The sequence below is a fragment of the Coregonus clupeaformis genome, chromosome 20, assembly GCF_020615455.1.
Source record: "Coregonus clupeaformis isolate EN_2021a chromosome 20, ASM2061545v1, whole genome shotgun sequence".
NCBI classification, from domain to species: domain Eukaryota; kingdom Metazoa; phylum Chordata; class Actinopteri; order Salmoniformes; family Salmonidae; genus Coregonus; species Coregonus clupeaformis.
The window spans coordinates 46,102,704-46,115,734 of NC_059211.1; the positions used below are offsets into that span (position 1 = coordinate 46,102,704).

General features: G+C 40.9%; 1 protein-coding gene across 1 annotated transcript; it reads left to right on the plus strand.

Annotated features, from left to right (window-relative positions):
- The first annotated feature begins 5,122 nt into the window (after positions 1-5,122).
- On the plus strand, positions 5,123-8,820 carry amh (anti-Mullerian hormone). Its single transcript, XM_041839538.2, has 7 exons — positions 5,123-5,553; positions 5,929-6,258; positions 6,361-6,530; positions 6,882-6,993; positions 7,080-7,188; positions 7,295-7,728; positions 7,821-8,820. Exons 1-7 carry the CDS (start codon positions 5,412-5,414, stop codon positions 8,240-8,242), a joined length of 1,719 nt encoding a protein of 572 aa, XP_041695472.1. The 5' UTR covers positions 5,123-5,411; the 3' UTR covers positions 8,243-8,820.
- The last annotated feature ends 4,211 nt before the right edge of the window (positions 8,821-13,031 follow it).

The window sequence follows — 13,031 nt, forward strand, 5'->3', positions numbered from 1 at the left end:
TTTCCCAGTCCCTGCCGATGAAAAACATCCCCACAGCATGACGCTGCCACCACCAAGCTTCACTGTGGGGATGGTGTTCTCGGGGTGATGAGAGGTGTTGGGTTTGCACCAGACATAGCGTTTTCCTTGATGGCCAAAAAGCTCAATTTTAGTCTCATCTGACCAGAGTACCACCTTCCATATGTTTGGGGAGTCTCCCACATGCCTTTTAGCTAACACCAAACCTGTTTGTATTTTTTTTCTTTAAGCAATGTCTTTCTTCTGGCTACTCTTCCATAAAGCCCAGCTCTGTGGAGTGTACGGCTTAAAGTGGTCCTATGGACAGATACTCCAATCTCCGCTGTGGAGCTTTGCAGCTCCTTCAGGGTTATCTTTGGTCTCTTTGTTGCCTCTGATTAATGCCCTCCTTGCCTGGTCTGTGAGTTTTGGTGGGCGGCCCTCTCTTGGTAGGTTTGTTGTGGTGCCATATTCTTTCCATTTTTTAATAATGGATTTCATGGTGCTCCATGGGATGTTAAAAGTTTCTGATATTTTTTTATAAGCCTACCCTGATCTGTACTTCTCCACAACTTTGTCCCTGACCTGTTTGGAGAGCTCCTTGGTCTTCATGGTGCCGCTTGCTTGGTGGTGCCCCTTGCTTAGTGGTGTTGCAGACTCTGGGGCCTTTCAGAACAGGTGTGTGTGTGTATATATATATATATATATATATATATATATATATATATACTGAGATCATATGACAGATCATGTGACACTTAGATTCCACACAGGTGGACTTTATTTAACTAATTATGTGACTTCTGAAGGTAATTGGTTGCACAAGATCTTATTTAGAGGCTTCATAGCAAATGGGGTGACCACGCACCACTTTTCCGTTAAGTTTTTAGACGTTTTTTAAACAAGTTATTTTTTTCACTTCACCAATTTGGAGTAATTTGTATGTCCATTACATGAAATCCAAATAAAAAATCAATTTAAATTACAGGTTGTAATGCAACAAAATAGGAAAAACGCCAAGGGGGATGAATACTTTTGCAAGGCACTGTACAAACATCGCTCACACACTGGGAAATGCATGAATAACAACAAAAACTACTGGGCTGTTTTCACATCTTTTGATTTCATTTTGTATATCCTTTTTGTAAACAATATTGTACTGTGAATAGGAGACATTCTCTGACTGTATAATTGTGTATAATGTAGATTATTATATTTATGCTGTCCAGTTTCTCCATTTGTAAAGTTTAGTTTTTGTTCTCCTGAAACGTGTAAAAGTGTAGAATGCAATAGGTTTGTGTGTACTTGACTCACAGTCTGAAAACAATGGTGCTACAATTTCTATAACTCTGGACTGTGCCTAATATTATTTATACAATATTAAGAACATCAATAACTGTCAATACTTGGTGCTTCTTGTACCCAGGGACATTTTAATGCAATTTTCTGGCATTCTTTCTCGTATTTAAAATGTAATTATCCAATTGAATTGTTTTAAGCCTAGTGTACAACTGTAGACACTGCACGATTTGATGAAGCTATCTTCAACATGCGGCTGACTCAGAGTTAAGAAAACCGGTAACGCTCTCATTAGATGTGATTTCACACAGTGTTTTTGGCATACTGCGAAACACCCATTTGCTTTCAGAAACTTGCAAGTTGTTCAGGACTATTTGTAAATGCATGTGACACTGTTTTGTACAGATACGTTTGTGTTAAGAATGGTGTGTAGGTGAATAAGAAATGCCTAGAATGATTTGGGGTATTATATATATATATATTTGTTTTTGTTGTTTTATGTTGGTGCTGAAGTGTGACTCGCATCTACAGCCTGTCAAACAGGTTGGGCTTTGACCCAAGGGAAACGGCAGTACAGAGAGTTGTTAAGCCAGGGCCTTAATAGAGTGAGTGAAACACCATGACTGTTCAGTGTCAATGAGGGCATGCCAGTCACATGGCATCGTCTCCTCTGATATACACAGACAGAAACTCAATGCTTGAACTATTATGTGGTTAACACATATAGATGGAGAGATTTTGTTCTGGATTGTATCAGATTTACTTCATGCTTTTTAAAGAGAAACTTCTACTCTGTGAAACACCATGCCTTTCAGTCATTGTAAAAAAGGTTTTAAACTAGAAAAGAAAAGGTGCTGTTTCAACCATACAAACTTATTTCAGAAAATGTTCTGGGTGCATCCAAAAGCCAAATCTCATCTTTCACTTCAACTGCCTGTCCTGGGATATGTCTTAAAGCCGCCTCCTTCCCATAGTATGAACATAATACATCTGTTGTAATTACAAGTTAATTGTTCCAATATAACTGGTAGTAGAATAACTAGTATGTGTTACGTGGGTTTGCAACAACCAGGCTTCCTTTTGATCTGATTGTCATTTGGCAGTCCTTACTAATTGAGGACGTGAAGCAGGACATTAAGTTATCTTAATTGTTTTGTTTGTTTCATCTGTGTCCTTAAGGAGAAATAAGACATCACAGCTTTATAGTTACAATGCTGTCCAGTAGACAACAGTGCTTTGTAACCAGGAATGAGGACAATGATTTGCTCATGTCGGACATGACCAGAGAAGCTAGTCCCCTGTTACCAGTACTGACAGGTATTTTGTAACTACTGTTGTTGATGTTTTCATTGTTTTTTTTCTTGTTTGATATAATTGCAGTTGGTATCAATGATTATTTTATTATGACATAAGATTCAGATCAAGTTGGAATACTCTTAGACAGTATGGTGCTCTCCTACACTTAAAACAAGGAAAATGCAGCTATTGATTAATACACTTCCTCTCCTGTTGTGCTAGAGGAGGGAAAATATTTAATAAACTTCAACACAAGCTCACTTGTTGACTTATTAATGTCCCATCTGAAAATATACTTTCTAGTTGGCTGGAGTGGCAATGTGTGTGGGAGAGAGAATAATATTGTTACTTCAGGTTTGAACAGTTCAATGTACCCCATTTTAAAATATGTCCCCTGAAGAAGTACACATATATGATCTCTGGCAAATTTGGATACATATTTAACACCGCAGTGCAGTATACTGCTCTATTTACTTGACAGTTAAGACTGTTTCACATAAGACTCCGAATCTTGCCAAAGGTCTTACTCAGGAACCTATCAGATATCTTGAAATGATATAGCACTTAAACTACTGTACACGTCACACTTATCTATAAACTGTGACTTTATAATTGTTTTCCCTAACTCAGGACCAGGGACCTCTCTTATATTTTGATGTAACTTGAACATTCATATTGGTGCTTTGAGTTGACAAACTTCCTCAGAGATGTATGTTTGTCTGAATTTCTCACTGTCGCACACATCCAGCCACTCCAGCAAAAGATTGCAGTTTTGTGTTTGACTAGTCTGAGGATGTCATGGAAAATCATCTTCCTACTCTCACAAATGCCTCGTCTCAATCTCGCTCACTCCCTCTCTCTCTGAAAAGGAAATCATGTCCTTTGTTCAGTGTTGTGATCCCTACATAGGGGGAATGCTGTGTAGTTGGACTGAATTTTAACTCCGTATGTTGATCAGTAAAGCTAAGGGCGGGTTTGAGGTGCAATAACGGCAAACCTACTTTCCAAAACGCCCTGGGTTGTCATGGGAACTCTTGCTGTTTGGTGTTGGTGCTATTATCTTAAATATGATGAATGACAAATTTACTTTTTTTTTTGCCTTTTATGATAATTATTAATAAAATTGTTTTTTATAAAGTATTTCATTTGCATCTCTGCTTATTGGTGATATTTTGCATGTTGAAACTGTGATTTTATTTATACTTTTATTCAACAACAAAAAAAAATGGCTTTGTTTATGGTGTATGATATTTTAGTTATTAGTTTGTTTTCAGTGAAGGAGTCAGACAATGATACTATGTAGGGGTGGGATGAGTACCATTTTATACTATCATTAGAGTATTTTTGGTACATTCTGTACAAAAGCTTATCATGGTTTTGACCAAAGATGGACAGTAGTGTTTTGAGAATTGTTCTTCAGTTCTGTCTGTAGTGGGGAATGCACATTACAGTCCAAAATGTCCACCATTGGGAAATAATTCAACATTCAATGTCCTCTTCTATGAATACTCTCTGAAATAGTGTTTTGCAATGTTACGTGCATGTTTTCAAGCCATTAGAAATGATAAACAATGATTGTAATTTTTAGTGGATAATTTGTGAATCCTTGCAGGAATTAGTAAAGGAACCTTGACTTTATCACTTGGCACTGTTGTCCACCAAGCAGGACAGACTGAACTGAACGACCTTGATCGTCTGCAAAACAAGGCTGCAGCTGTTGGATTTCTCCATGAAACCAGGGCCGTGAGGCACTTCTCAACCCGAGAGGTCTCAACAGCAGCATCTCATAGCCTGTCCATAGATCCTTAAATCCGTCAAGAGCTCTTATTTAGCCGACACTTCTTCTGTATCTGTCTTATCTATCTGGCATGCAGCATATCCATACTCCACCGACTGTCTTTAGTCCAATAACTGCTAAGAGGACTTTCTAAAGTCAATGTGTCGGGAATCAATCGTCAATTTGCAATCGCATCCTTAGAATTGCATCACAAATGGCTACTTTTATGAGGAACATTCCAATAAGTGTTTGTGTGGAAGAAAAAAGACAATGTAGAACAGGGTTCCCCAACTGGTGGGCCCAATTTGGCGAGCATGTGATTTCATTTGGCCCCCCAAGTTTCATAAGCAATTTATTTTATTGATTATTTTGGAAATCTGTAAAGTATTCCCACGGAAAGTTTGAAATTATGTTTTAGTCAAATATATCTGTTTGGGCTTCTGTGGGTAATTTGCAGTCAAGTTATTTGTAATTAGTGTATGTTCCGGCCCCCTGACCATCCGCTCAACAAAAAAAATTGTCTCGCTGCTGATTGTAGTCGATTATCCCTGATGTAGAAGACTGTATATAACAAATGGCAAGAGACAGAAGCAATAATATAAGTGTTGATATACTGTAGTAGACCAGACGTTACCTATGAAAGGCCTTTATAGAAATGTCATTACATGCATGGTTTTTCTGTCTCCTTCAAGCATCCTCCCTTCCTTTTTGAGGTGCTTCAATCACCAGTATTTTCTCACCCACAGGGAGGGCAGGTGTCTGTCTGCCACACACAAAACCCTCCGTTGTCTGTCTTGCGCTTCCTTTCCCTAGCCTTATCTCAACCCACCGTAGTATTCACAGCATTCACTGTTCCTCCACATCTTACAACATAGGATAGGATAGTTTCCCAAGGACACATCACATAGTATGAGCTGCGTATTTGGCAGCCTGTCCCCCTTAGCTGAGAGAGGGGCGGTGTACTACATAAAACCCATCTCCCTCGCTGACCTGACCCAAAACAAGTATTCGATCCAGACGTGACTGGACAGACCGGGTCGCCATGAGGCTGTGGTGCATATTCTGCTTGATACTGCTGCTGCCCAGCACTGTGGTCACTTTGCCACACCAGGGCACACTGAGTGACAGCCTGCTTGGCCGGAGTCAGGAGGACCCCACGCCAGACCACCCAGGAACAGGGCCAGGTCAGTCACACTATTCACCATCCCAATTACACTGTCAGTACTGCTGTTTGTAACTTGTTGTATTGATATGAATGTGTATGCCTGGGACCTGGCCATAGCTTTCACCAAACATGGATGCAATCTATTCATTAGCATTTGCAAGAAAATATTGTATGCATTGTAATGCACAGTGCTTACTTTATGCTCTATTTGTTAATTACATTAACTAACTCCTTACTAGAATTTTCTGTAACTTTATTTTGCAAATTCTGAATGATGCAATATAATCTCTGAATTAGGTCATCTTCTTTCGGCCATCAAATTATAAATTAGTCAAAAAATGGTTATGGGAATACAGCCTTCTGTGACTACATTTAATCTGTTCTTTCATCCAAGGAGACAACAGTTCAATGGAGGTTGGAAAAGGTTTGGGAGAGAATGCCTTAACAGTGAATGGGACCATAAACTCCAATCCCACCGCTCCTCATCACCTACCTGGGGACACTCCATGTTTCGGAAGGACACTGTCTCATGGAGAGGTTATTGAGGATATGTTTTCAGCACTTCTTGAAGGTTGGGGCCAGGAAAGCGAGCTGAGAAAGGAGGATTTGACTCGGTTTGGCGTTTGCTCACACTCTGATGGTGCTCCAATACCTGCCTTATCCACACTAGCTGAAGAAGCCAACAAAGAGAAACATGGGCTACATGTTTGGCACCCAACCAAAGGTACACTTTTGTCTCTTTCCAGATTTCAGCTTTGAAAGTATGGCGCAGATATGGATCTGATTCTGAATATACTGAAATGGGATGTTATGTCTTGTCTATCAGAGCTCATGGAGGGTGAAGTGGAGGGAGGGGGTCTGGTGTTGACCCTCCACCTCCCCCGGCCTCCCCTCTCCAAGATCAAGCCCATACTGCTCCTTGCCTTTAGAAACCCCAGAACAGGAGCGCTCGGTGCCATCACTTTCACCAGTCACTCTCTGCAGCCTTACAAACAGGTTTGAACTCATTACCTGCTCAAGAACAACATTCCTGAACGTCTTACTTGTCTTTCACTTTTTACAAGTCTTGTCTTACCATGATGTTTATAGACCATTAAAGGAAAACTCTACTCAAAAACGGTCTTTTGGTATTTTTTTCATTAGTCCACTGTTGATACAGTCCCAACCTGTTTTGTATGTCAGCAGTCAAGTTTTCAAGATATTGTGCTTTCAAGAAGCAAAGTGTCACCGGCCACATCGTCATCATGATGTATTTCTCATCATGATAATGTGGCTGGTGACACTTTGCTTCTTTGGTTTTTGATGTTCTGCTATTATCTGACTCCCACCTTTTCCCACTTCTCTCAGACAGTATGTATTTCAGAGGGAACCCAGTTCCTCATCCTAACAGGAAAGCAATCAGAGGGCGAAAGTCACCTGAAATGGAGATTCAATGTTGACACAAAAACACCAGATACAGGTAAGAACATCTTGTACAGCTTATCGTGTTCAAGTTAATATGCTTTCCTTCCATCAGCATGTATCAAGCTTATCCACCTTTCGCAGGACAAAAGCTGTCTGAGCTACGAGGTATCCTGATTGGTGAAGGAACAAGAAGTGATGTCAGTGTCATTCCCCTGGTGCTTTTCTCAATGGATAGAGGAACTGATGAAAGGTCAGTTAGCTTTGTCTTTCTTCAAATGCGGCATCTATTACTGTTCTTTTTCTTTAAATGATTGAAGCCATAGAGATTCTTAAATGAGTGTAATTGTCTTCCTCAGAGTGACAGAAAATCAGAGTCCCTCCCCTGCGCCCTCTGGGACCTACACTTTTCTGTGTGAGCTGCAGAAGTTCCTCAGTGACATCCTGCCACCACCGACGCAGTCACAACTATGGGCTGCTTCGGTCCCGCTGTACTCTCTGCACTCTCTTCCCCCCCTGTCCCTTGGGGTGTCGTCCAGTGAGACCCTCCTTGCCAGGCTGCTCAACTCCTCAGCTCCCACCCTGTTCTCCTTCCCCACACAGGGCTCTGTGCTCCAGGGGCATCAAGGGGAGCTGTCCCTGCAGCCTGCCCTACTGGAGGTGCTCAGGCAGAGACTGGAGGAGGTTGTGGTCCAGATGAGGGCAGAGGAGGTGGGCAGAGCAGGGATGGACAGACTGAGGAGACTCCAGGAACTCAGTGTCCTTCCCAAAGAGGGCGAGGAACCACCAGCAGGTGAGCAGGCCTCAATGTAAATTCATGATAAATGTCTGTGCATTAAGTTAATTGTTAAGTCATTTAAACCTTTTTTTCTTTCACTCATGTAGGTGTTGGGAGTCCCAGTGAGATGCAGTACCGAGCCCTGCTTCTGCTGAAGGCCCTGCAGACCGTGGTGGGAGCCTGGGATGTGGAGAGGGGGCAGCGGGCCACCAGAGCAGGCCAGGAGGGCCCAGGGAACGGGCACCTTTGTCGGCTGCACACACTCACTGTGTCCCTGGAGAAATACCTGCTGTCTCCTCCTGAGGCCACCATCTACAACTGCCAGGGAGTCTGCAGCTTTCCCCTGACCAACGGTAATAACCATGCCTTCCTGCTTAACAGCCAGGTCCAGAGTGGCCTGGCCCTGGAGCGCACACCCTGCTGTGTGCCTGTGGACTATGAGGACCTCAAGGTGGTGGAGTTGGATGAGCATGGAACCAAGATCTCCTTCAAACCAGACATGGTGGCCAAGGAGTGTGGATGCCGCTGACTCCTCCATGTGGTTCAGTGATTGGTATTAAAGGGCACCTGCATTGATGCACTATTACTCAGAAAAAGTCAAGTAGAATTGCATGTTTTAGCTCATGGAGTGCATTTATTTTGTTTATTGTAAATACATCATCACATATAGTTCTCCACATATGCTCAATTATGTTCTGCCTAATATTAGCTGATTTAATACACTTTTTGTCACTCATCTATATAAATAGAAAACTCATTGGCATGGTGCACATATTGGATCTTTCAAATACAATTTGTTCATTATCAATTTGCACCACATGATCATATTGAAGGCTAAAATAATATATTGATCATCAAATACGAGATAGGAACCAGCTAATCTTATTAATTTGTATTGATTTCTGTATGCCCTTTAAATATGAAAAACATTTATGCAAACAGATTATGCATGATCAGATAAGACTGAAGATAAGACTGTATGGTGCATTTAAGATCATTGTGATGTACTGTATGTTTAGTCAATCTTTTTTTTTACTGTAGTAAAATTTGTACAACTACAATATATCCTTATATTTTGATATAATAAACACATACTGACATCTTTGATTATTCCTTCAGAAAATGTCTGCCTATTTTGTTTTACTATCCTCCTTCAACCTCTTTCCCCTCATTTACCATTCTCCATAATGTTATCTCTATCATTCCTTTAACAGCCCTTTGTCAGACACATCTCTATTTCTGATCCTCAAGATTCCCCCTCTTCTCTTTGGATTTCCTTTTCTTCCATCGTCTGATCCCCAACTCAGCAAGCTGTCCCACAGAGAGGCTGCAGGCTGCAGGGAGAGAACAGGAAACACCCAGGGTCACAACATAAGCTTCCAAAGCCGAGCACTTAATTATTTGTTATTCACTGTGTTAGTTATAAGAGGGACATGTGAAGAAAATAAGCTATAAGCCCCAGTACCTGAGCTATGCTGTCTGGTTGTAGACCGGTGCCTCCAAGTACCATCTGAGTAAGATCATTCTCTAGAAATACATCAAGAGCACCTAAACCATAACAGATAGTGCATGAGCTAGTCTGTGTGCATTGAGGTTATGAGAAATTGACAAATGTTTCACAATGTTTCAACACTCACCATGTATTTCATTCACACCTGAGCTCACAAGCACAATGATGATGGCCAACACAATGCAACGGTTCAGAGTAATGCTTTTCCATGGGTTCTCAACCTCACTCAAACTTTGGATGGACAAAATGCGTTCATATGACACTAGAAGTAAACAGAGAGAGTAGTAAGTCAACATGGGACAAGAAATACTATTACTGAATGTAGAAATGGAAATATATTGGAAAATGATTGTATTACTGCTGAGGCGCTCAGATGATAATGCTCTGGATCTGTTGCGTCCTGTAAAGTTAGGTAATATTGAGGTTTTGCTACTGTGCGGTATTTAAAGAGGAAACTAACACATTGTGTATTCAACATCCCAGTGAAGTTTATGACTAAATCTCTCGTTTTTAACAGAAAATTAACTCTAAAACCACATAGGCTACAAGGATAGAGCAGAGTACACACATGCATTGGCTTACATTGCATGTTTATGCTGAGGCAGTGGACATGTTCAGTCCGGTTTAAAGCACATGAGGCATAGACCAATATAACATTGCTAGAAATAGACATCTGGCTGTATCAACAGAGGAAGAGTAATATACAGATTGTCAAATAAATTATTCCCAAACTAGATTATAATGCAAACCTTTAAAAACCCATACATGACAGAATGAGTCTTACCTGGGTTGACCTTCGAAGGCAATTGATTTCTGTTCGCTGGTGTTGGAGAGTGTCTTATAGCCTGCCATGGTCCCTGACAGGCAGGCACAGCTGAGCGCTTTTGACAAAAATAAAAATACATCACTGGAGGGATGTTTATACTGTTGATTGCTGCTACAGACTATAGCAGCTATACACCCTGTATGCTATGGCCTGGCCACCCTCATAAACCCCATACCATTTTGATATGTTGCCTATCTTTGAAGTGTGTCATTGTAGGCTATGGTGAGGTGAAATAGGCAGTATAGCTACAGTTTGTATGCCAGAGATGTGATAACTATGTTTTCATTACTGGGCATTACATGTCGCTTGCATGAATTATCAGACTGGGTATTTTGTAATCAAACCATCATTACAATGACAAAAATAGTACAAAATACAATAAATGTAAGTATCTGACGATAGACACAGGGAAGCACATTATATGTGCAGAACAACAATATGTTGATGGCTGTAGATTTGTGATTTGTCTGTTAGCATGGAAATAACCGTGCCTGAAATGTCAGCCTGTTTTGGTGGGATGGAATTTTGGCCTGCCGTGTGACATCACCAGGCGGTAAATTAGTTAAAGGTAGACTCAGCGAAATGACGATGCCATGAGTACCGCAGATATTGAGATGAGCTAGATGCAAGACTTCGCTCAAACACAGTCACACACAGTATCTGCTTATGCGCATGGGTTCACTTCACGCTATTAGAGCATGGTAGCTACGGGACCAAAACAGCGGAGAAGTTGAGCCTCGCGCTTCAACACTCTCTTAGTAGTTGCGGAAATTGACCCACCATGCTGTTTACTTTCTGCATCTATGTCATATCGCTGAGTCTACCTTTAATATAGCCTAGGCAACCGGTAGTGCATGGGTGCTAGATCTGTCTAGGCTTGATGTGCATTACCGTGGACTGGCTTGTACATAAAGCATCCTCCATTCAGGCTGAAAAGGCAAAACATGACATAATACAGAACATTAATAGACAAGAACAGCTCAAGGACAGAACTACATCAAACATTTTTTAAAGGCACATGCAGCCTACATATCAATACATACACACAAACTATCTAGGTCAAATAGGGGAGAGTCGTTGTGCCGTGAGGTGTTGCTTTATCTGTTTTTTTTAACCAGATTTGCTGTTCATTTGAGCAATATGAGATGGAACGGAATTCCATGCAATAATGGCTCTACATAATACTGTACGCTTTCTTGAATTTGTTCTGGATTTGGGGACTGTGAAAAGACCCCTGGTGGCATGTCTGGTGGGGTAAGTGTGTGTGTCAGAGCTGTGTGTAAGTTTACTATGCAAACAATTTGGTATTTTCAACACAATGTTTGTTATAAAAAGAAGAAGTGATGCAGTCAGTCTCTCCTCAACTCTTAGCCAAGAGAGACTAGCATGCATAGTATTTATATCAGCCCTCTGATTTACAATGAAGAGCAAGACGTGGCGCACTGTTCTGGGCCAGCTGCAGCTTAACTAGGTCTTTCCTTGCAGCACTCGACCACACGACTGGACAATAATCAAGAAGACAAAACTAGAGCCTGCAGGACTTGCTTTTTGGAGTGTGGTGTCAAAAAATCAGAGCGTCTCTTTAGTACGGACAGACCTCTCCCCATCTTTACAACCATTTAATCTATATGTTTTGACCATGACTATGTTTTGACCATGACAGTTTACAATCTAAGGTAACACCAAGTAATTTAGTCTCCTCAACTTGTTCAACAGCCACACCATTTATTACCAGATTCAGCTGAGGTCTATAACTTAGGGAATGATTTGTACCAAATACAATGCTCTTAGTTTTAGAGATGTATTACTGGCCACACATTACAAAACAGACTGCAACTCTTTGTTAAGGGTTTCGGTGACTTAATTAGCTGTGGTTGCTGATGCGTATATGGTTGAATCATCAGCATACATGGACACACATGCTTTGTTTAATGCCAGTGGCAGGTCATTGGTAAAAAATAGAAAAGAGTAGAGAGCTACACTACACTTTACATGTTTGACATTAGAGAAGTTTCCATTCAAGAAAACCCTTAGAGTTCTATTAGATATATAGCTCTGAATCCACGATATGGCAGAGGTTGAAAAGCCATAACACATTTGTTTACAGAGAAATAGCATTGTATTTGGTCAAACACAATTTTTTCCAACAGTTTGCTAAGAGCTGGCAGCAAGCTGATAGGTCTGCTGTTAGAACCAGTAAAGGCCGCTTTACCACTCTTGGGTAACGGAATTACTTTGGCTTCCCTCCAGGCCTGAGGACAAAGACTTTCCTCTAAGCTCAGATTAAAGATATGACAGATAGGAGTAGCTATAGAGTCAGCTACCATCCTCAGTAGCTTTCCATCTAAGTTGTCAATGCCAGGAGGTTTGTCATTATTGATCGATAACAATAACTTTTCCACCTCTCCAACACTAACTTTACAAAATTCTAACTTTCAATGCTTTTCTTTCATTCTTTCTTTTTTTTATGCATGAATACGATGGCTCACTGTACGTTGTTGGCATTTCCTGCCTACGTTTGCCCACTTTGTCAATGAAGTAATCATTAAAATAATTGGCAACATCAAATGGGGCGGCAGGTAGCTTAGTGGGTAAGATCGTTGTGCCAGTAACCGAAAGGTCGCTGGTTCTAATCCCCGAGCCGACTAGGTGAAAAATCTGTCTGTGCCCTTAAGCAAGGCACTTAACCCTAATTGCTCCTGTAAGTCGCTCGTCTGCTAAATGACTATGAAAAAAGGTTTTGTGATGAATAAGACATCTGATTTGATGAAAGATGGAGTTGAATTAGTCTTTCTGCCCATAATTTCATTTAAAGTACTCAAGTTTTTTTCCATCATTCTTTATAGCATTGATCTTGGCTTCATCCTCTTCTTCTTGTTGAGTTTAGCCACATAATTTCTCACCTGAACCAGATTACAGGCACTGGTTACAGTGAGAAGCTAGCTCTTGAGCAGACAGCTTGATGAAAAGCAGTCAATATTC